Here is a 25,828-nt window from a genome sequence, read left to right on the forward strand (position 1 = left end):
TGACAGGAAGCAGAACACCACCAATTGGCAAGGTTTAAGGAAAGATCTGGGACTTGTAAACACAAGTTTGATTTGAAAGATGCTGCTTGCTCCTGGGATATTGCTCAAACCTGTCTCCAAAATTGCTAGTTAAAGTGTTGGAAACAAGACTAGAATCTAGGTCTCCTGACTCGCAATGCCCTGGTCTTTCTCCAATGATTTCAGCTTTTTTTCTAAGAAAGAGTTTGTGTCTTAGCCTGTAATAGCATTTAGAGTTAGCCCTAGGTTTGGAGCTTTTGAGTCATTTCATAGATTAATACAACTACTGTCTTCTAAAGTTTTCTAGGCAGCTAAGAGGACTAATAATATTAAATGGGAACATGGATAGCACCTTCCATTTGCATGCAAGCAATTAACATTACAATTGTTAAGTGAGATGTTTCTTTTATTGAAAGAGACAGTAGAATTTATACTTCTAATATCCTTGGAAATAATACAGTGCATCTCAGTAAAAGACTACTTTTGAAGTATTGACAATTGTTATTAATTCTGAATTCCCTGCAACTAGTACCTGACTTTCCTTTGAAATAGTAAAGTTTTAATAGGTGACAAAAGATCTGTGATTTCTTTAGCATATGAAGGCTCCCTCCACCAGCAGCAAATAGACCCACCAATTAGTAGATAGGATAAATGACTTGCCTAAAGGCAAACGATGAATAATTATCAGCAACAAGACTTGAACCCAGATCTTTCCAACTCTAAGCTCAGCATGCTACCCGCTGCTCACAATGCCTCTTAAACTTTTAAGACATTCTGACATTTTTGATTTGTGTGACCCTGGGCAAGTCACAACCCTCTTGCCTCATCTTCCTCATCTATAAAACGAGTTGGAGAAAGTAATGACAATACTGCTCCAGTATCATTGCCAAGAAAACCCCAAATGGTGACACAGAGTTGGATGTGACTGAAATGACTGAATAACAACAATAGAATACAACTATGTCATATTTATTCAATGCTATGAAAGCTAGGATAGAGTCTTTCCCATACAATCAAAAATACTGGATCCACTCTCTGTCCGTTTAATAGATAGGGCAAATTGATTAATAGCCGAGAGACAATTTACAGTGCAAAAACAAACTGTCCATTAAAAGTAAGACAGCACCCTACTCCATACCCTTCTTCCTCTTCCCCTCAAATAAGCCAGAAGCAGAAACAAAATAAAATGAGTTGACCCAGTGGTGTGAGAAATTCATGGCCATGGTTGTACACAGAATTGTGAAGCTTAATAAACATTTAATTCAAGATTTTATTTTGTGGAAGAACCATCTAGTGCAAGTGATGGTACACCCAGTTCTGTTACTCTGTTAGCCCATGTAGAAATCATTTTACTAAAACTGCCCTCTTCAAAGTTACCAGCAATCTCAAAATTGCCAAAGCTGGTGACTTCATTCCCTTTGACTTCTCTGACCCCTTTGACACTGTGAGTCACCCTATTCTCCTTGATGTTGTCTTTTCTCTAGGTTTTGGGTATACCACTCTCCCCTGATTCTCTGCCTACCTATTAGACTGCTTCTTTTCTGACTCCTTTGCCAGATCCTCATCCAAGTCATGTCCACGAGCATTAAGTGTTCCATCAGGCCCTTTTCTCTTCTCTATGACATCACTTTAGGTTCTCATCAGCTCCTATGGATTTAACTAGCCTCTCTGTGCTGAGAATTCTTCAATTTATTTATTCTACCCTAGCCCTGACTTCTGGCTTCAGTCTTCCATCTCCAACTGCCTTTCAGACATCTTGAACTGGATGTCTAGTAGACACCTGAAACTGAACATGTCTAAAACAACTCATTTTCCCTCCTAAATTATAACCCCTTCCAAATTTCCCTTTTACTGTGGAGGGCACCACTATCCTCCCAGTCCCCCAGGTTCTTCACCTTGGTGTCATCCTCTACTACTCAATCTCCTCCCACCTCCCCCATATCCAATTTTGGCTTTACCACATCTCTTAAATAGACCCTATTTTCTCCTCTAACACTGTCACTACCCTGGTTCAAGCCCTCATCATCTCCACCTGGATTGTTGCAATGGCCTTCTGGTGGGTTGGCCTGCCTCAAGTCTATCTCTGCTCTAAATCGTTTCCATTCAGCCACCAAAATGATTTTCCTAAAGTGTGGGTCTGGCCATGTCATCACACCCCCACCCCTCCACCCCCAGTTTTTCCCACTACTTGATAAACTTCAGTGGCTCCCTATGACCCCCAGGATCAAATTGAAAACCATCTATTTGGTGTTCAAAGTCTTTCCTAATCTAGCACTCCTAGACCTTTCCTGTATTCTTACACCTTATTCCCCACCATATACTCTTTGATCCAGTGACACTGGCTTCCTTGATGTTTCACACTCTTAATCTCTTGGGTCTGGGCATTTTCTCTGGCTGTCTGCCATGTCTGGAATGCTCTCCCTCCTTATCTCCACCTCTTATCTTTCTTCAAGTCCCAATTAAAAGTTCACCTTCTAGTGGAAACCTTTTGCAACCCCTCACAATTCTCATTCTTTCTCTCTCTTAATTATTTCCCATTTATCCTGTATATAACTTATTGTACTTATTTGTTTTTTATCTACTCCATTAGATTGTGTGTCCCTTGAGGAGAGACACTGTCTCTTGACTCCTTTTGTGTCCTCAGTGCTTAGAATGGTGCCTGGTACATAAGAATTTGATAAAGACTTACTGACTAACTTTGTCATCTTGAGAATTAATCTATCTGGGCCTCAGTTTCCTAATTTGTTAAATGAGGAAGTTGGATTTGATGACCTCTAAGGTCCCAACCAGTCCTAGATTGATGATCCTATGAAACCTTTTGGTTTTGAGGACCACCAGAATGCCACTGAATGACAATGGTGGGTCTCCAGAGAAGAAGAAAAAAGAAAAGGAGGGAAGGAAGGAGAAGGAGAGAAAGAGACTGAGATAGAGGGAAAAGGAGAGGGAGGAGAAGTGCAGAACATGATAGGAGAAGAAGCAAAGCGAATATGGTAGGGGGCAGCTCGGTAGCTCTGTGGATTGAGAGCCAGGCCTAGAGATGGGAGGTCCTAGGCTCAAATCTGGCCTCAGCCACTTCCTAGCTGTGTGACCCTGGGCAAGTCACTTGACCCCCATTGCCTAGCCCTTACCACTCTTCTGCCTTGGAGCCAATACACAGTATTGGCTCCAAGACAGAAGGTAAGAGTTTAAAAAAAAAGAGAGAGAATATGGTGGAGGCAACAAAGATATAGTAGAAGACAGAGTATTGAACTTTGAGACAGGAAAAACTGAGTTCAAACCCTTCCTCAAATATTTACTAACTTTGTTTTCCTATATAAATTACTTAGCCTTTGCCAGCCTCAATCACTTCATCTGTAAAATGGAGGAAATATTCTCACAGGTTTGTTGGGAAGATCAAATGAAATTACATATAGAAAACACTACAAAACTTGAAGTATTATGTAAATAATTGTTATTACTATTGTTGTTATTGTCATTTCAGGTGCCATTGAGTATGAAGGGAAATTTTTCTTTTTTAGTGATTAAGAGAATAGTTAGAGACTCTGGTAGCTCTTATAAATCACTATAAAGAGACCTTATATTTACTGATCAAATGCTGTAAGAGGTAATTAACCTTATTATTTACATCTTTATGTATATATGTATATATAGTTTATATATTATATATTAAATATAGATCTATATTGTTCATATTTATTATTATATTAAACATTGTTACATAATATATAATTTATTATTAAACAATTAATATAATAAAACAATTAATAAATATATTATTATATTAAATATGTATCTTTCTGAAGACAACAGAGGGTTGGAAGAGAGAGATAGCTTGATGTGATGGAAAGGACACTTGAACTAAGTCAGAACTCAGTTTTAGTCCTGGATCTTCCACTCACTTTTAGTCGTGTGACCTTGGGGAAGATATTCTGCTGTTCTGAGCCCCAATTTTTCATTTAAAATGGAGATAAGAATATCCAACTCTGTTAATAAGGATAATTACTATTGTCCTAAGGAATTACAATTACAGCACCACAAACAATTTACAGTTAACTACATCTATTATGTTGTTAGCATGATCTAACACATCCAAATATTTGGTTAGAAGAATACTATGGCAACTGCCTGGAATTGAATAACTAGGAGAAGACAGCCTTGGGATCTATCTAGTCCTGGTTCTACTACTTACTAGCCTTTCTTGTCTCCAATGAGTTGCTTAACTCCTCCAAACCTCAGTAGCTTCATCCTTAAAATGGAGGTAAAAACAGCTGCCCTTTCTATCTCAAAGGCTATTGTGAAAATCATGAGACAACATGGCAAAAGCCTGGCAAACTATAAAACACTTAACAATTGCAGGGTGATATTATTATTATAGACATATAGAATAAATATGGATCCTGCCTCTCTTCCAGATTTTCTGCCTAGTGATTCCCTGAAAATCATTTCTCCAATCTCAGCTCATTAGGGTAGTAGAAAGGGTGCAGCAATTTGGAATGAGAAGATCTGGGTGCATACTATCTTGCTGCTATAAATCTTGCTGCTTACTACTTTGACCTTAGGCAAATCATTTAACCTCTCTTGGCCTCTGTTTTTCCCTCTATAAAATCAAGATCTCAGATCCTTTCCAGGTAGCTCTATATCCTATAACTAATCCTTTGAGGCAAGGAGGAGCCAATTATTTTTTCCATTTTTAAAGAGGGCAAAACAAAGGGAAGTCCCTGTGATGGAGTACAGACTATAACTCAAAGTTTCCAAGGAACCTCATCTTTTGGGATGCAGTTCACTCTTCATTGAAAGTATCTATCTTCTGTGTCATAAGAAACAGTGAGCAGATTACTTTTTATAAAACTTGAGAAGAATTACATGAGATAATGAAGAGTAAAAGTGAGTAGAACTAAGAGAACAGTATATACAGTTACAGATTTAATATTTGAAAAATAACTTGTGAATGTCCACCTCCAGAGAATAAAATAAGTGGAAACGTGGAAGACAATCCATATATACATATCTGGTTGCCAAATGATACCTTCTATGGTGTGGGGGAGGGGAGTAAAGGGCTGAGATATCTGGAAAAAATTCTATTAAAATAAATTAATTTAATTTAATTAAAAAAAAAAAAGAAACTATGCAGCTTCCTTGCCTTTCCTTTGCCTGGACTGTTTGACTCTTTCATACAGCTCTTGGATGAGATCAGAGTGAACAACTCTATTTCTTTTGATCAGATAGAGGACCATGTCATAGCCTTGCCATTTGCCCTGTCACTGCTTCCTAAAATCTTCCAGGACTTATCACTGGTTCTTTTTTTCTGCTCTGTAGATCTTCAGCATTGATACTTAATCTACTGTTGTAACCTGAAGACTCCTAACCTTACTATCTATCCCAATACTTTATCTTTAGAATTTGGGGGCCTTTCTATGTATCCTGAAATGATTTTTTTTAATGCATTAACTCCTACAATTAGATTATGAGCTCCTCAAGATGTCTAGTTTTTTTTTTTTTAATAATCTTATGACCAGCAGTCAGCACAATGGTATAGAATGAACCTTGAATAAATTAGTTTTCATCCATTTATCCATTCATACAGAATATATGTTAGGAAAGTTTACTAAAAACTTAGCCTCATCAAATGATTATGAATCAGTATTTTCTGTTCAGTGATTTTTTTCTGTCATGTCCAACTCTTGGTGATCCTATTTGTGGGTTTCTTGGCAAAAATGCTGCAGTGATTTACCTATTTCCTTCTCAAAAAGTTTATTCAGCTTAATGAAACCCTAAACAACAAAAGTTAAGATATCTAACTATCCAACTCTCTCTGTCTATCCATCTATCCATCTATCCATCTATCTATCTATTTATCTATCTATTTATCTATCCATCCATCTATCTATCTATCCATCTCTATGTGTGTATACATATAATACATGCATGTATACATACAATACATGCATGTATATGTAGACATGAGATATATGTACACATATACATTATATCTGTAAATGTTGCATCAGTTTAGATCTTTTCACCTCTGTGTTTTTAGCCCCCTTATTTTCATATTTTCTACCCAGGTGAAATTGATCTTTCCCTTGTCGATTTCTCATAGGGCTTTTCCTTCGCCTCTCCTTTGTGCTTATCTCATTCTTTTTCAAATCACACATATGTGTGTATATGTCATTCTTTCCTATCAGAAGTTCCTTGAGAGCAAGGTCTGTGTCCTACGTACCTTGTGGGTCCCCAGCAACTAGTATAGTGCCCTGCACAGTAGGTATTGCTTAAATGTTTTGTAAATGAACTACGTAATGTCCACCCAAGGCAGCCAGCCTAGAATACTATTCCAAGAGTACTGGGATTGGGATCGGGTTTCCATGGGTTGTGAACCCAGTTTGCTGAATGTGATTCATGTGAAACAAATCTGATATCTGATAGCTTACATCCCACATCTCAGTCGGGCAGCTGCCAGCCAGGTATCACGCTTTCAACAGAGAACAAGTTAAACAACTGTTCCTCTCAATTTCTCTCTTGAACTTGACTGGAGAAAAGGTTGTTCTATTTGTTTCCTGGAGCTGGAAAGGAGACCGCAATGTGACCCTGGTCTCAGGTCAGCACTCTGACATTATGAACTGCTGAAAGTGGCCTGTGATTAGGTGCAGACCCCTTCTTAGGAGGCAAGAGCAACATTCCTCCAATAGGAGATGAACCTATCTCTAACTTGAAAGGTTTCCCCTGATTTCCAGATGCCTGGCATAATAACCACAGCAGATAACGGCAGAGCCTACAGAATAACTGTCCCAGAAAATCCAATTTTCAAGATCTAACCTGCAATTTGATGAAGCCGCTGGTCTGCAAAATGTCACACGGACAGCAACACTGTGGAGTTGTACTCTTAGGATTCGAGCCATGAGAGGGAATATTTATAGATGAGACATCCCGGCTTTAATTCAACTGAAGAAGAAAATATGGGATAAAATGGAAAGAGTGCTGGTTTGGGCCTTAGAGGACCTTCATTTGAACCCTAGCTCTGCCATTTATTAGCTCGGGTATTATCAACTGAAGCCTTTGGGCCTCAGTTTCCTTATCTGTAAAATAAGGAGATTTGATTAGTTGACTTCTAAGAGCCTTTCTAGTTTTCTTTCTTCAGATAAGTGTATATACTACACATGTTACACTAGGAATATAGTATATATACAAAATTGGAAATAATTGCTTGACCTTATAACTTTTGTCATACTTCATGTTTTTGTTCATTATTTCTTGGTATGACAAGGTGAACCAAGGCATTTTACTCCTTGAAAAAAAAATTTAAGGGATAGTTTGGATGTGGAAGTAATATGGTGAGGAAAGAAATGAGTAAAAAGATTTGGGAACTGTTGTTTCTAAGAGTGATCCTAATCAAAATTATGAAAGTATTGGCATTGGTTTTCAGTGGCCTCTCCCCATCCCTTTTTCTGTTTCTTTACACCTTTAGAGAGGGGCCCCTATAGGTCCCACACCTTCATACTGTCATCAGACAACTCAGACCCCTGCCTCCCCCACTCCTGAGCTTCCCCAGCCAGCCGGCCCTACTAGACAGTTCTTATCTTTTCTCTCCTCCTCCTAACAGAACTCATCTCTGGTGTCTCTGGTCTCATTCCCACAAGGTCATGTAGTCTGGCTTACTAAACTCAATTGAAATAATTTGAGCTAAGGTTTTAATGTCCAGTGATAGCTTTAATGTGTTACCTATTCAGAGGTTAATTCTCAAGATTAAATTATAGGGAAATTTGAGCTTTTATGCTTTCCTAATTGATGGCTGCTTTTAGGCCACTAAAATTTACATTTACGTTTTAAAAGGGGTCTTCTGGAGTCTCAATGCAAAGGGATATGATAACCAAACTACTTGTGGTTGTGAAAGTAAAGAGTTAGGACATTTGGGTTGGATCCCTACCCAACACATACACATATCTTTGGAAGAAAAAAAATCCCAGCAAATTTAGGTAGTTATGAATATTTTAAGTGATTATTGACCATCTAGGTTACATTCAACAAAGTATTTACAAAAAGACCAGTTTAACACGGTTGGGCTTTCCCTCATTCTTGTTCCCCACCCACAACAAAAAAGGGGGGGAAACCAGTTCTTGTGTTCATATAACCTTCGGGTCAAGTGATTTTGAAAATAGATGAGGGAACTAAAATGAGAAATCATATATTATTTGACTTAAAATGTACAGTAATCCACTGACTTTCTCAGAGCCCAGGTATCTGTGGTTAGTAAGACACTTTCAACATCTGGTAGTCCCATTTACTGGAAAATAGGTTCTTCTTGGTGTGATGTGATATTCTCTCACAGGTCAAAGATCCTATTAATGATTTATACATCTTATGGGGAAAAAAAATCTCCTATTTGGCATTTTAGTTATATCAAAGCAGATAGGCTGGTTGTGCAGTAAGACTGAAGGATAACTAGAAGCTAGGCAACCCAAGTGCTGCCCTACTAGCCACAAAATATGAAAAGGTCTGGAGCAGTGGTTCTCAACTTTTCTAATGCCGTGACCCCGCCATACAGTTCCTCATGTTACAGTGACCCCAAACCAAAAAATTATGTTGGTGGCTACTGTAAACCTCAAATTTCCTTAGACTTATAAATGTTGGAAATTTCACCATTGGGATATTTCATACTTGGAAAACTCAAATTTTCCAAGTATGAAATATCCCAATGGTGAAATTTCCAACATTTATAAGTCTAAGGAAATTTGAGGTTTACACTACTTCAAAACTGTAATTTTGCTACAGTTATGATTCAGAATGTAAATACCTGATATGCATTATTTATTCTCATTGCTACAAATTGAGAGGTTGAGAACCGCTTGACTGGAGGAAGGCTTCTGGCACATGGTGTAGACTGGCTTTAGGTATCTCAGGAAAGGCACCAATAACTGTCAATTATACAGAAGGATAAGAAGGAGTGCTTGGGGACTGGGATCTGCTCAGTGTACAAAGTATCCCCAGAGATGATTTTAGGGATATGTCAAAGTTCAAAGAAAAAACAGAAAAAGTTATTGTGGAAGGGAGGAAACAGCGTGGGTTTAGAATCAGAAAGCCTAGATTTGATCCTGGAGAGATCATTCTTTTTGAACCTTAGTTTCCTCATCTATAAAATGTGGGTATTGAAGTGGGTGGTCCTTAAGGTCCCTTCCAGCTCTGCATTCCATGATACTGTGAGTTTACAGCAATGTTGAGCCTTTGGCGATATCAACATGCAGTAGATTGGACTCTTATCTGACTTGACTAAGAACATTTTAAAAAATAGAGATTTCTGCTGGACAAAATACTTTTTTCTGGGTTAAAACCTCTGTCAGGGAGAGATCCACTAACCAAAGTCAACTGGGGAGAGGTAGGTACTTCATCAGTCAGATCTTGAGAAAGTTTTTATAGCAACAATCTTATCACCCACAGATGAGAGTAATGACCTAACATTAAGACGTGAAAAATGAACCTTTTAGTCATCTCCTTTATGAGTCCATCCACTTGGGATCATAATAATTAAATGTCATGTCATGGTCATTATCATTTAAAATTATGAGAGGTAGGTACTATTATTAGCTTTATTTTATAGAGAAGGAAACTGAGGCACAGAAAGGTTAAGTGACTTGCCCAGGATCACACAGCTCATAAATTTTTGAGGCTGTATTTGAACTCTTGATTTTATGATTCTGAGTCCAAAGCTCCTAGAATTCTGAGAAAATAAGTGATTTTTCCCAGAGAAGTATGAAGTTTTAATAAGCAGAGTGTCTTTCCCCCAACTCTCATACTACTTCTCACCTACAGTACAAGCTATCCTATGTTTTTGCTCATTCCAGCAGCTGCCAATATGTGGCCGGGTTAGGGATTAAGCCCAGGTCTTCCTGACTCCAAGGTCGGCTCTCCACCCACTACATCTGGCTGCCTTTTTAATTTAATTTTTTTTTCAATTTCTTTGTAGGTATCATCTAGGAATTCTGACAGGACCTACCTGATTCCAAACTACACCAAACACTAACCAGGCATAACTGCAACATTTACATTCAAATTGAATTTTTCAAAATAAGGTTGTCAGCTAAAGTTATGACTGAGGTAAGGCAGAACAGGGTTAAACTAGTCAAGAAATGAAGTCAGTGACTATAGTTGTGCACCATGTTGTTTACCATTAGGCAACAGAAGCAGCCTGGGGTGGCTGAAGGTCTTGGGTTGCTCACCTAGCTCTAATATGCACTAGTCAGATCTGGTAACCTCAGGTAGGTCCTTGCACTTTCTTCTTATCTCTAAAATGCAGGAAGATCCCCAGAGATAATTGTAGTCTTCTGCAGAGACACTCCTTGTTGCCCCTACCATGGCAAGCCTGATTCCCCCTCAACCTGTGACAATTAACTGAATAAGCCACCCTTTCCTCGATCCTTACCTCCTTTAATCTTATGCTTGTTCTCTTCAGTCTCCAATCTCTGCCCATTCCTATTGTGCCTTCTAGAGGTTCCATTCCAGAACGAACAACCTCTTCATGCTAAGTTCATCTTTATGGCACTACCAGCAAGAGATCTTGCTTATCCTAGGTGACTCTACATCTCTGGCCACCCTCTCCAGCTGGCAACTTTCTCATATTTCTCATCTTGGTCCTAAAGGGGAAATCAGAGTATACTTTGCTCCCCATCACTACATCCAGACTGCCTTTGCCAATGTTCTTCCTTTGAATTCATCCTATCAAAGTTTATTTCCCAAGTCAGATAGCTACTGCTGTTGTCCATCCCAGGTATTTTACTGCCTTTTTCAAGGAGCTGAATAATGTCTTCCTTTCCTTCCCAACTGGCGACCTTCTACTAGGGCACTCCAACATATATGTTAATGTTCTCCCAAACTGCTTACCCACCCAGTTCCTCAATCTCTTCAAATCCCATGACCTACTCCTGTATTCCATTGCTGCCACACATCTCCATGATCATATCCCAGTTCTCATCATCAACCGCAAGGGTTCTGTTTCAATATTCAAAAACTCATTGTCTTCCCTGCTAAACCCCTTCTTTTTCAGAACTCCTCTCTCTGTTAAAGGTACCATTATACTCTCAGACTCCCAGCTTTGCAAACTCAGGGCCATCTCTTTCCATTTTCAAATAAACCTAACTGTGGTGACTGATCAGGTTGGTCAAGCCTCTGTGTGTATGTGTGTGTAAATGATTCCATTATTCTCTTCCATAAATATAAGACATTGTACCTCATAATCATTTTGAAAATCTGGCAGGAAATATCACCATTTTCCTGTATTTGGAGACTGTCCCCAATCACCAAGTCTATTTGATTTTGCAATTACATTGCAATTAATTCAGAAAGATCAACACACTCAGAGTGTAACTTAGAGAATGATTTCAGTGGGAATCTATTTCCCCATTTCTGACATACTGCAAGTGAAAGGTCTCTATACAAAGGGGAACCCAAGCTGGCAGCCTTAGTATTGCCATTGCTTATGGACTTGGGCATGGGTTTGCTCTTATTTTCCAACAGAAAGTCTGTCGCACCTGGTGTTCAATGTCGAGGACTGATCCCACCCCCTGTGGCCTAGAGGAGAGCCAAGGGTGAGGGAACAGTACATTTGTAAAAATCAGACAGGTGTGAACAGCTGCCGATTTGAGGTTGATGGAGGTGCTGGTGAGGAGTATCAGGGAGGTAAGGGTTCCCCTCTGGGGAAGGGAAGTGTGCATTTTTAATAAATGAAGTGTCTTTTACACAAGCCTCACACTACTTCCCACCTACAGTACAAGTACAAGTTGTCCTGCATTTTTACTCATTCTAGCAGCTGGCAATTCCTGAACAGTCTGAAAAGAAAAAGACTGTGTGATATATGGCAATTCAGAAGCAGCTTAATGTGTTTTAAAAGCCTTTCAATGAATACCTCCTTTCCCACTCCCACCATCACTTTGTAAAGGTGATTGGCAAAGTGGGAGAGAAGAGACAAAAGCAAAATCCCTCTATCTGTCCTTCATCACTGATGAAGAAATTTTTGACTATCCCTCATGTCTACTCACAATTTTTTCATAGGATAAAAATTTCCTTTTTTGCTAAAAAACAAAACAAAACAAAAAACTCTTGTAGGATTGCCTTCTTCCAGGATCAATTAAGCTGACAAGAAAATGAATATGGAAGGCAAGTGGTAGTGCTGAAAACGGAAAATTTTTCTCCCAGGATAAACTTATTATTCTTTATGGAATAAAGAATGTTGATAGCAAATTCATTTGAATATTTGGTGGTTTATAAAGCCCTTTTCATTTATGATCTTATTTAATTTTCCCAATCATAATCTTCCCAACCATCATTATCCCCATTTTTCAGATAAGGAAATTGAATCTCAGAGACATGAATGACCAAGGTCACACAATTCATAAATGGCACAGTCTGGGCCTTCTGCTTCCAAAGCCAAAGCTTTTCCCACTACTATATCATTTGAAGGCCTTATCTTGCACTAAGTAATTTGAGGGCACATAAAATCCCTAATAACTTCATGTCTTGGTAGGGAAGACAAATAATTTCCTCATGGGTAAAAGGAAGAAGTTGTGTAAGAAGACTCAAAAGGTTTCTTTACCATCTAAGTCCTATAGTTTAGCATTATTATTGTAGGAGGCCATGAATGATGATTACTTTATAAGGATCTTGTTCTGGGAACTCGTCTAGGGAAGGGAAAGATGATTGCTTCTACCCTTGAAGCCTGGGTAGAGTTTAAATATTTACAGGCAACTAGGTAGCTCTGGGGATAGAGGGCTGGATTTGGAATCAGGAAAACCCCCAGCTCAAATCCAGCTTCAGGAACTTACTAACTATATGACCTTGGGCAAGCCACTTAACCTCCCTGCCTTAGTTTCCTTACTTATAAAATGAGGATGGGAATGATGATAGCATCTACCTCTCAGGGTTGTTATGAAGATCAATTGGGATAATTTTTATAAAGTCCTTAGCACAGTGCCTGGAATGCAGTAGATGTCATATAAATGTTAGCTTTTGTTAGCATTATTGTTATTAATTATTATTATTGGAAAAGAGGCAGGAGAGTAGAAATTGGAAGAAGACTATGGTATTCTATCTCCACCTGGGTCCAGCATCCCTCTGCCCATCTCTTCAGTAGTTGTTGACCAATTTGACCCTTCAGATTCCTACCTATATTACCTGTCGGGCTCTGATATGGAGAATGAAAGGATCAAAGAAATGCTATAGGAAGATTACTCTGTTGATGGTATGATATCATTTTAGAGTAATGAAAGTTGACTTGGCCTATTGGGGCTATCTCAGGCAGTATGATACAGAGCTCCCCTGGAAACTTCCAAGGGGCCTAGTGACTCAGCATTTGGGTATATCTGAGATGATGAACATCCTGGCTGCTTCTGATCTTGTGGTGGTTTGGAACTAGAGGACATGGGTGTTTTCAAATGATGAAGTGATGCCCTCATTTGCTGCTGAGCCAGAGGAGCCAGTGACTCAGTGGATCTTTGGAAAAAGAGAGATTCTTGCTCATTTTTTCCTGATCTACTGTTTTTTTTTCCTATTCTTACCCCTCGTGGGAATAAGGAGATGGGCTGTGCTCTCCCCCAATCCTGCTGCTGTTCCACATAGAACAAAGAATCATCTAGTCCCACCCAGAACTAGTTCCCTGGGTACCTTTTCCAATTTGGATTCACTTTTCTAGGTGAACATTGCTGTTGAGGTGGATTTGTCCAGGCTTGGAGTTCATCTTGTGAGTTTGAGCTGTTTCAAGGACCTGGGTCCAATAAGGAGAACTAACTGGCAGCAAGGACAGCTGCTCTCTCAGTGACAACAGCCACTAATAAGAGGGGAAGCCCTGGCCTCACTTATTAGAAGAAGACATGAACTTTGAGGAAGACAGTGCAGAGCAAAGGTGAAATGTAAAATGCCCAATTTTTGTTATTGCTCAGTCATTCAGTTGTGCCCAACTCTTCCTGACCCTATGGACCATAATACTCCAGGTTCTTCTATCCTCCACTATCTCCAAAAGTCTGTCCAAGCTCATGCTCATTGTTTTCATGACACTATTTGTCCACACCCCCTTCTCTTTTTGCCTTCATTTTCCCCAACATTCCAATGAGACCTGTCCTTTTATTATGTGACCAAATTATTTAAGCTTCAGTATTTGTCCTACCAATGAGTAGTCTGAATTAATTTCTTTAATAATGATGTAAACTGCTTCATGTTTAGTTGTTCTGAAGCAAGAGCCTTCTGGTCTGGTATAACAGTAGTTAGCACTGTGCTTTGTTTAGTATAAGTCTCATTGTCAGTGAACACTTGAGTCTTTTGTGCTATTTCTTTTTAAGGGTAGTAAATAGTTTTCTCCCTGATTTGATTCATGTTGTGTCTTGTGTACCTTTCTACTTCTCCACTTCCCTGTTTTTGGAGGAGAAATCTGGACATGAGTCTAAGCCCAAATTCTAAATAATTTATCTCTAGGGTGCCAGAATGGAGTTTAATGAGCCAAGACTATGAGAAAAGAAAACCCAAACCTTCCCATTAGAGAGACCAGGCTCCTTCTAGGGCTGAACCCAGGATGGACCAAAAAAGAAGGAATTTATTATTGGTTTGTCAGTGTTAGATTTGTAGTTGGGACAGAAAGACATCAGTAGCCGAGAGTCTTGGGGCTCTGTGGATGACTCCTCAGAGATGAGTGATTAGCATCAGGCCTAGGACAAGGGAAAGCATTTCTCAGGTATCATTCAATAAGTAACAGCAGCAGCTGCTGGAAGCCCGGTAAACGTGGTGAAGTGGACGTATCCAAGAATGAAGTCATTTTCTCCTTAGTGTACAGTGGCAGAGGGACTGGGGAGTGTTCCCTAACATAGATTGGCATAGGAAGTAGGTTATGCAACCCTTGTGATGACAGTCACACTGACTAGCAGAACACCATGGCCCAGATGAAGCAACAGCTTATCTAGCCATCTGGGGGAGATGCTTCAAAATCTCTCAGCAGCATCACTAATTGGGAAGATAATTATATAACAGAGGTGTCAAAAACACACCCCAACACTCCCAAGTGCTTCATGAACCAGGTTCAAATGTAATTGGAGAAATTTAACAAAGTCAATAAAAATATAATATAACACAGATAATATTACATTTTAAAACTAAGTCAATACAGATCTGCAAGGAACTTTATGTTCTTCTTAGTGGTCTCCTCATTTCTATTTGAATTTGACACTATTGGCCCATTCCCAAGGTCAAATAGCCAGTACTTATCAGGGCCAGTGTGGGACTTGGTCTTAGATTTGCCTAATTTTGAGACTTTCTTTCTATCCACTACATCAATGGAGCCTAACTCAAATAGAAACGGATCCCTACTGGCCATTTCCTGACTTGGAAAACCACAAATTGACATTATGTATGTTGTCTTGTATTTTCTGTTTCTTTTATTAAACATCCCCCAAATTCATTTTAATCCAGTTCAAGCTGTGTTTGGGAATTTTGAGGGCCACATTGTGGAGGCATTTTTGGAATCTCTATTTTACCAAATAATATTACTCACAGCACTTTGCAAACCTTAAAGTTGTGAGTTACTTGACCTTTTTGTGATTAATTTAACCTTTATAAATACCTAACACCTTTTTGTATTAGATCTAAAAATAGACTCAGCTTAAGGTTCTAGCTTCACTATAAGGTATGAGTTAAGTACCTTCATTGTTCAATCAGGAGTTTACAACTTTATCTTCCCCTAAATATGTCTAAGTTTGGGTGGAGTAATGTAATGTTCCCAAGACATTCCTGATTCTTGTTAGACCAAGTATCTCCCCTAAATTTTCATGCCTACCACTCACTGTAGATGTTTCTAAAGGACCGCCCATTTTGAATTCACAGCTGAGAAGTTTTAATCTCTTTAGTAAGTCAGGAAAAAAATGCTGCTGTGTAGACAAATTTCATTAGAAAAGACCTCTGAATAAGTTATCACCTTTTAGGTTTAAGTAGTTTACAAGTTGCCCCACCTTTATAGGTACTTAGTATCCCATTGTATCAATCTTAAAACAGTCATGACTCAAAGGACTTTCTGTCCCTTCCATAAGCATGGATCAAAGTACTTTTCATTGTTCTCAAGGAGCTCTCTGTCCTAAAGCAGTCCTAAGTAGGGTGGAGTAGGGATATTCCCAAGGCAGGGAGTCCCCACACTCAAGTAGAGTTCTCACCATCTGCTAGAGAATTTTTTTAAGTAGAAGATTCCCCAATGGGAGAAACCCCTAACATTCATAAGTCTGAGAAATTTTGAGGTTTACAAGGTCCAATATAAAAGTTAGTTATTGCTATTTTCTAAGTGGTTAGCTTTGAGCTAAGGAGGCATTCCTTGATACTCTGTTAACTAATATGAAATTCTCAGCAATAAAGAAACAACAAAGTTATTCTCCATATAGTTATACTTGTATCTGTAGCTGCCTGCTTAGGCAATGTCTAAAAACAGAGTTTGTCAGTTCAGGCTATAATACCAACACATCTCATTAAAAAAGTAAAACATTAAATCCATTAAAGAAAAACTGGTATTTGGTCTATGTGATCAACCAACAAGAATTACTACACACATACTTAGCCCCAAGCTATACTAACCATTTCTATACAAAGAAAAAGCAAAAACCAAAGTTCCTGCCCTTGAGGAGCTTATATTCTATAGGAGAGAAATATATAAAAATCAGAAAATATTTCAAATCTGGTTCTTAGCTGTGTGACCTTGGATAAGTAAGTCATTTAGTCCCAATTTCCTAACTCCTTTGGAACCGATACTTAGTATCAATTTTAAGACAGCAAATAAAGGTTTAAAAATATCAGAATATAGCAGATAAGTTGAAACTGGAAAATGTCTAGAATGGGAGTGTGTGGGGGTGAAACCAGAAAAGAAATCCTGAAAGCTATAGCTTTTCGATTGAGAATCCAAACAACTACTCTTAAATATTTTTCACTGAAGTGATGGTTGGTTGTTTTTGTTTTCTTTCTTTTTAAACAAGGGGCCAAAAAAAAAAAGGTAAGTCAATTAAATGGAAAAAAATTAGTTGAGTTCAACCAACCAACCAATCATTTTACTTTATTTTTTGTTGAATCAACTAATTGAAAAGGCTAAAACAAATCATTCAAAATGGTCGTCATCTGTCTAATAGAGAGTATTAAGCTACTTGCTCTGCTCCCTGTATCTTACTTTTACTTTTAAAAAATATGATCTCTCATAGCTCAAGCATCCACTGAAATCCCACAATTTAAATCTTGAGTCTGAATCAAGATAATAGAAGTAATGTTCAAATGGACAGTTAGCTCCTCAGAAGTATGTCGACTATGCTGGGTCTGTGTGAAGAAATGGAAAATGAATCAGCTAAAAGTCCCAGTGTGGCATGATAGAAATATAGGTAAATTGCTCTCAGAGAGCAGATTCATTCCAATTCCTTAAATTCTATTAAGGACTCTGAAAGCATATTGGATTTTCTAATTTTAAAAATCATATACTGAGTAACTTATCTTTTAAAATCTTGTTAATTATGTTTCCAAACTACACTTTTTTTCCCTCTTAGGACTGATAGAACTACATCCCAGAAATTTAGTATGTTAACTTATTGTTAATCTTATTTGTATATTTATCAGTTGTTTCTATAATTTGTTCTTTGGCTTATTCATTATTTAGGATGTATTTAGTATGTCTCCATTTTTTTTTCTTCTGCTGGTGTTCCTTGAATGAATTTGAAACCACACAAGAAATATCTACCCATTGAGTAGGCATGAATATTTGTTCAAAGTTCTCCAATCAAAAAAAGAATGTAGTGGTTCTGCTCATCCCCTTTATATGTTGACATATATAACACATATGTATACATATATTAAAATATGTCTAGTTAGACTCTCTTGATGTGAAGAAACTTTTGAATTTAAACTCTATACAATATGCCTCTATTTCCCCCAAAACTTTCATTATGGTAATTTAGGTTTTATGAATCATTGTCCATTTTTCTCTGTTCAGTTGATTTAGGCAATCTTTTTATACTTTTGAATGAGAATTTATGTCATATGAGTTTTAGGCCTGACAAACACAAGGAACCAAAATTTTTTAAAGAATCATCTATAAACATAGGGCTTTATTTGAATAGTGGCATCTGGGAATTTGAATGGTATCACCTGCATGGGGTGATTTGGACTTACCTGCATCTCGGTCTCTGATACAATAGTCTGGAGAATTCTCAAAATAGACCAGGTCATTTTTGGTTGGCTTCTTAAATCTCTTGTTAGCCACAGTGAAACCAGTGCCATCTTGATTCATGACCACTTGGATGGCCCCATTGTACTTCTTCCAGAGATAATCTCCCGTCTTTCTAAAGTCAGCCATGGCCAGCCAACAGGTCCTCAGGGTGCAGGATCCACTCACCCCATGGCATTTGCACTCTTGTTTCAAGAACCGCTTTACAGCCTATTAGAAAAGGCATTAAAAATATCAGTAGAGATGAATGCACCCAAGAGGCATGTATTAATACTATCTCTTCTTTTCCAAGGATACAGTCATGGTGCCTGATATCTCAGAAAAAAATTTTGAGTGGTGCTTTAGAGTGAGGATTTAAAAACTCAAAAAAAGTGGGTAAAGTAGAGAATGATGGGGAGAATTCAGTCAACACTCTTTATTTATTTAGGTAGATAGGTAGGTAGAGCTGTGGGCCTTGTGATTTCACCTGCCTGCTAATGAAGATCTTCCACTGATCTGTAATTTATGGTCTTACAGAGTTCGATGAATACCAAAAAGTTAAATGATGTACCCAGTTGATGGGGATATGACTGGGGATGTGGACTCTAAATGATCACGCTAGTGCAAATAGCAATACTATGGAAATAGGTCTTGATCAATGACACAAGTAAAACCCGGGGGAACTGGGCATCAGCTATGGGAGGGAAGTGGGGGTAGGGGAGGGAAAGAACAAGAATCTTGTAACCATGGGAAAACATTCTAAATTAATTAAATAAAAATTCTCCAAAACTTAACTAAATAAATACATGATGTACCCAGGATCAAGTCCAGTTTATATGAGAAGCCTGGCACTCTATACACTTTGCCAGGTAGCCTCTCTGTCCTAAAATCAGGGTAGGGGGGAAAGGGAAGAAAGGTGGGATACTTTCCATTTGGATCACAGATCTAGAGTTGAAAGGAACCTTAGAGGCCATATAATTCAACCCCTTTCTTTGACAGATGAAGAAACTGAAGTCTAGAATTGTTAAATAATTTGCCCAGGGTTACACAGATGAGAGGTGGAATTAGAACCTGCATTCTGAGGCTAGAACCAATGTTCTTTCCACTGGGCCACATTGCCAATTACTCATGAGCTAAACCTTCACTACTTCAGACGGAGACCAATCTGAATTGGTGAAAAGGCTGAATTATAAAATCTTTCCTAAAGAAATAAAGTTTGAATACATATTAGTTATCATATAGATGTAGCTTGAATTTGACTAACCAACCCATTGCCGAGCCAGGTTTCTCTAATGAATAATTCCTAATCAGCACATCTCTGGGATATATCCCAACTCCGTAGTAGTCACAGATTTCAAGATTGGGACCCCAGGAGAGGGGCTACTCTCACCTCCAGATTCTATCTGATGTACTCTGTGGGTCTATACTCCCACAGTTATGGTTACTAAGCCCCCACTGGTCAGCTTACCTGTAATAGTTATCCAGTGGATACAATTAGCTCAAAGCAAAGTCATTTACTAAGGTAGCATAGTAAGAACAGTAGCTACAAAACATCACCCCCATAAACCTGCCATATACATTCCCATAAATACACAAAGCACCTGTGGGGCACAAATTTAGAGTATAATGGTAATAAGGCACACATGTGGACAAGGCTGAAGCTCACACCTCTAGTGCTTCAGGGCTCTAGTTATTTTCTCTTCTCCTGGATTCCTCATTTGGTTCCCCTCTGGATATAGCATCTCGGTGGGGAGGGTCACCCCACTGGCCTCCCTCCCTAGGCCTGCCTCTTTCTGTAGCTCAATTCTCAGCCACCAGGATTGTTCTCTATTGAATGCATGGGCAGTTGTTTCCTTTGCTACCAGAAGCCTAAATCTTTGAAGCTGCTTCTCTGTGCCTATATGAAGAATGTGTTCTCTCTCTACCTCATGCTGGACTCTGAATTATTCCCTACGGTGTCTCCTACTAGTCAAATAGTTCTTCACTATGGTGGGAAAGATATAAAAAATTCCTGTTCCCCTCTCTAGTCACCCCAGTAGAGGCACATGGGTACACATTCCACAAAGCTATTCTCTGCTTTGGAACCTCTGAACTCTAGGATTGTTAAATCTCCAGGATGTGAGGAATTCCATGGGAACTGGAACAACCTCCAGGAATTGATGCAGAGAGGAGCAGAACCAGGAGAACATTGTACACAGAGACTGATACACTGTGGTACAATCGAATGTAATGGACTTCTCCATTAGTGGCAATGCAGTGATCCTGAACAACTTGGAGGAATCTATGAGAAAAACTTCATTATCCACATTCAGAGGAAACACTGTGGAAGTAAAAACACCAAAGGAAAATAACTGCTTGATTATATGGGTCGAGCGGGATATGATTGGGGATGTAGACTCAAAATGATCCTCCCAGTGCAAACATCAACAACATGGAAATAGGTTCTGATCAAGGACACATGTAAAAACCCAGTGGACTTGAGCATCTGCTACAGGAAGGAATGGGGGGAGGGAAGGGAAGGAAATAATGTGATTCTTGTTACCAAGGAATAACTTTCTAAATTGACTAAATAAAATTTTCAAAAAAAAAAAAGTCTCCAGGATGTGGCAAGATTAGCTTTATGAAGGCTTCCAGGGCTGGAGCCAATCTTTTCCCAATCAATGGCCATTGAAATTGAACCAGAAAACTCCTTCACATTTCATACAAGAACAGCAGAGAATATTGAGGTACTTGTACTTCATTAGTATTCATTACCTGTAATCTCCCTCTTATTTTCTATTATATATATATATATATTCTTTATATGCTTTAGATTCCTTTATTTATATATTTATATATATTTGTTTGCATATATGTGTGTATATATATAGAGAGAGAGAGAAAGAGAGAGAGAGAGAGAGTCCAAAGTCCTTTGGACACAGACAAGAATGTAATTAATAAGTCAATTCACAAACATTTATTATGTGCCAGACACTGTGCTACTGTGTTGTGGGGTAAAAATACAAAAATGAGAAAGTTCCTGGTCTCAAAGTTCTTACATTCTGATAACATCTTCACAGTAAAGGAAATATCAGGGGTGTGTGTGTGTGTGTGTGTGTGTGTGTGTGTGTGTGTGTGTGTGTGTGTGTGTGTCCTGAATTCAAATCTGGCCCCAGATGCTAACTAGGTGACCTTGAGCAAGTCACTTAATGCTATTTGTCTTAGCTTTTTTATCTGCAAAATGAGCTGGAGAAGAAATGACAAGTCATTCCAGTATCTTTGCCAAGAAAACTCCAGATGGGGTCATGAAGACAGGACATGACTGAAAAACAACTGAACATATACATATACACAGATATAATACATTTATACACACAGTTTGAAATTACAAGATACTGTGATTGAGGGCACTAATAACTAGGAAAAATCAGGAAAGGCTTCTTGAAGGAGGTGACATTTGAGCTGGGCCTTATAGGGAACTAGAGATTCCAAGAAACAGGGAAAAGGGGGGAGAGCAATCCAGGCATAGGGATCAGTCTCTGCTAAGGCACAGGGGCAGGAGATTGTTGCAGAAAGCCTTCCAAATGCTTCCCTTAACTTGTGTGGATTTACAGCCAATAATTCCATACTAATTTTTGTTTGCCATGCATATGAAGAAAAAAATAACAGTAAAGGGCCATTATCCCCAAAGCCAAATTTTCAATTCTTCCTTAGTACGATGGGTCTGTGGAGATTTCTGTCTCTAGTCTCATTTCACCCTTATTTTTCTTCTTCCCAAATTGGCCAAGGTGTGGTGGATAGCATTCTATTCTACCTATCTAGGTTTGCCCTCTCCAACTGCTGCATAAAGGGAAGAGTCTAAGGACTCCATAAGATCTCTCCAAGGGTGAAACCAAAAGTCTTGGGTCTTAGAATAAAAGGAAAGAGAACATAAGATGAAAAGGAGGAATACACCTGGTAAAGGAATGACAGAGAGCCCTCTGGGAATAATATGCTATCGGTTATTTTTTCCCTACTTGTTTGATTGACACCTCCAGTGTCTTTGACAAGAAAAACTAAGTGAGGTCATGAAGAGTCAGACACAACTGCAACAACTGAACAATAAAAGAACTTAAGGACATTAGCACAATTAATGTAGCACAATTAATCAACCAGTAACTGGTGACAGAACTACAAATGTGAGACAATCCTTGTCCTCAAGGAATTTATATTCTAATGGGCAAAAGGCTCAAATAGTTGTGCAGTAGTCAAGAAAGGAAGTTTTGGTTCAGCCTGTTACAGGAATTATGAGTGGGAACTCCAGGACAGAAGAATATCACACCCTTTCCAGTAGCAGCCTTAGGGTTTATTTATCATTCCTAGAACAAAAGGTCCAGTGGTAGGGATGGAGAGGAAGATGGAGAGTGGGGATGGGAATGGGGATGGAGAGTGGAGGTGGAACCACATGTGGTTCAATTCAAGTTAGATGGAAAGATGTCCATGGTGGGTGGGCTCTGGAACTTGGGCTGATAAGATGGGATGAAAAGTCTGGATTGGGGCTGGCTAGATACAGTGGGTGGAGGGGAATTATCTCTCACTCACTCACCCATCCACCAATGAGGACAGCATGGCCCCAGGATGGAGCCCGAGCATCTTCCTGACCTTTCAACCTTTTCTCCTCCTAATCCTCTCCCCACCCCTCCAGGCACACTGCTTTCCTGCCTCTGGGTTCCTGGCTTACATTTATCTATGCTAAGAACCCCTGCCCCCTTGTGCTTGTTGAAATCCTATCAATGGGATAAAATCCAACTCAAATCCATCTTCTCTAGGAAGCCAGCACATGCCAGAGGTAGGACACGAGTCCAGGTCTTCCTGGTCAGGAAGCTGGCTCTTTATCCATTACTCCAAGCTTCCTTTTAGGCACTTAATGCTTATTAAAGTGAAAAAAAAAATTGTTCAGTTGTTTCAGTCCTGTTCAACTTTTAGTGACCCTATTTGGGGTTTCTTGGCAGATACTGGAGTGGTTTTCTATTTCCATCTGCAGCTCCTTTTACAGAGGAAGAAACTGAGGTCAACAAGGCTAACTAAGTTACTTGCTCAGGTCACACAGCTAGTAAGTTTCTGAGGCTGAATTTGAACTCAGGTCTTTGAAGAGTTTTCTTGACTCTTCTTGACTCCAAGCCAGATGTTCTATCCAATGTACTACTTGACTGCCCTGGAGTTCTAGGAGCCAATAGGATATAATTGGAGGGTTTTGAGTGGCATGACTGTATCCATGCATAAGGAACATTGGTTAGGTTATTGTTACTCAGTTGCTTGCAGTCATGTCTGACTCTGAGAGTCACCCAGCTAGGAAGTGTCTAAGGCTGGATTTGAAATCAGGTCTTCCTGACTCCAGTCCAGGTGCTCTATCCACTGTACACTGCCCTGCACAAATGAATAGACATTCAAATATTTGTTGGATGAAAGAATCTAATTATCTGCCTTGAAGTCAGCCTTGTGAATCTGTTACTAAAAATAACTACTTACCCAATGAGACTAATTTAATAATAACAGCTAACAATGATAGAGTGCTTTAAGGTTTAAAAGGCGTCTCCCATACATATGATTTCCTTTGGTCCTTGAAGTAACCGTGTGAAGTAGGTGCTATCATCATCCCCATTTTACAGATGGGGAAACTGAAGTTGAGAAAGGGTCTAGGTTCACCCAGCGAGTATATGTGTAAGAAAAGATTATACATCCAACTCTGGTGCTCTTTTCGTTTTCTCATTGAGCTACCCTATTGGTTTAAACAAAGAGATGCTATGATTCCATTTGGAAAGTGCCTCTGAGTAGTTTCTCTACCAAACTGGACAGATTTCAAATATGGCCTCGGAGAAAAACTAGGTCTGCTATTCAGGGACCAGCCTAGTTAAGTGAAAGGGAGCTCAGAATCAGAATCAGTCTCTGAGCAATGAACCGTTTAATTCAATAAATATAACAAATACACTAAAAGTAAATGGTAAAATAAATTATTAGATGAATTGTTAAATAAATTTATTAAATACAATTATAAAATGGCCTCGGTATAGTCCTTCTTCCCGCCACTGTTAATAGTGGTGAAGCAGCAAAAAAGAGGATAGGGGGCATTAAGAATCATAGAGTTGGGGTCAGCCAAATGCTTCAGTGGATCAAGAGCCAGGTGCAGAGACAGGAGTTCCTAGATTCAAAGGTGGCCTCAGACACTTCCTAGCTGTGTGACCCTGAGCAAGTCACTTCACCCTGTTGCCCTCAGTTACTTCATCTGTAAAAGGAGCTGGAGATGGAAATAGAAAACCTTTTTTTTTTTTGCCCTAGCCCTCACTGCTCTTCTGCCTTAGAACCAATATACAGTTTTAATTCTAATGGAAGATGCGGGGTTTTGTTTTTTTGTCTTTTTTAAAAAAAGAAATATAGCTAATCATCTAAACTCATTCACTCAATTGCTAGTATTTGAAAATGTGATTTTTGCTTGTTGACCAACCAAAGGGCTATAACACTGGAGCATATTCTCCATGTTGGCATCTTCTGGATAAAAGAAACCAGAGACCTAAAAAACAAAACAAAAAAGCTAACTCTAAATGCAAAGCCAGAACCGAGGCAGGGCAAATGGGGTTGTCGTCATCTTTCCTAGCAAAGGAAATTTAGCAGGGTGCCACTTTCTCTCCCAATGGGTGGCCACAGATAATTTAGCTGCTGACACCAGATGTACAAACATCCAGACCACCAAGGGTATCATCCTCCTGTTTTCTAAATCACTTGTCTAATTTGGGTGGGACTTCCTCTTGCTTGACCTGAACTTCTTCTGCCCTGAATGTCAGTAAGACTTTTCTTTCCTCTCCTAGTACATTTTTTTTAATGGTGTTTATATACAAATTTCAAAACAAAGGTTTTTGGAGACAAAGTCTCAGCACATTTTAGTGATAGTGGTTTAAATCCATAAAGATTCTGCTCCAGTGTTTACAGCTCTTTTCACCTTATTATCTGAGGCCTTTACAAGGGAACTGAAGGGGCCCATCTAACATATGGAGGGATGAGGAAATAATTCCATTATTATTGAGTATTTAATAAATGTTTGCTTTTAAAAATAAAAATAAATCAAATTCTCTAAGTTTGCACCCTAATGAAATGTGTTGCTTAGGAATACAGTTGCCACAGCAACACAGGAGGCTTTCTTTTATTCTTGGAGCATTTTCTTAGAGGACCTTGAGATTGGAGAAATCTTTTCTTCAGGCCTCTCACTTTTTTTCTCTAGTAGAAAAACCAGCTCTTATTTCCTGCATAGCTATTACTCTCTGGAGACCACAGTGAAATCACTCTGGTCTTCCCTGTTTGCTGGAAGTGAGACTCTCAGGCCTATTCTTAAAGCTAATTCTTATAGTGAAAGGCTCCAGGCAGCTTCTAGCCTTCCCAACCAGTTCACCAGGGACACAGCCATGAGATGGGCATAGGGGGCTTTCCTTAGGACCAGTTCCTAGCTGGTAGAAACCCAACTTTGAGCTGTTCTTCATATCTTTTCACGGCTCATCAGGGATTTCAGAAACTTGATTTCATCTTGTATCACTTCAGTCTGGAAGAGCAGCTAGACTCCTATAATCAATAGTCAATAAGCGATCAATATGCACATACTATGTGCCAGCCACTCAG

The 25,828-nt window shown here is 39.0% G+C and overlaps 1 protein-coding gene across 1 annotated transcript in view; it reads right to left on the minus strand.

Annotated features, from left to right (window-relative positions):
• Nucleotides 1–25,828, minus strand: part of WNT2 (Wnt family member 2) — an 88,921-nt gene that overhangs the window by 17,814 nt on the left and 45,279 nt on the right. Inside the window, 1 exon segment of the mRNA NM_001168691.1 lies at nucleotides 18,172–18,436. Within this exon segment, the coding sequence (NP_001162162.1) occupies nucleotides 18,172–18,436 (265 nt within the window).

Source organism: Monodelphis domestica, chromosome 5, assembly GCF_027887165.1.
Source record: "Monodelphis domestica isolate mMonDom1 chromosome 5, mMonDom1.pri, whole genome shotgun sequence".
Lineage (NCBI taxonomy): Eukaryota > Metazoa > Chordata > Mammalia > Didelphimorphia > Didelphidae > Monodelphis > Monodelphis domestica.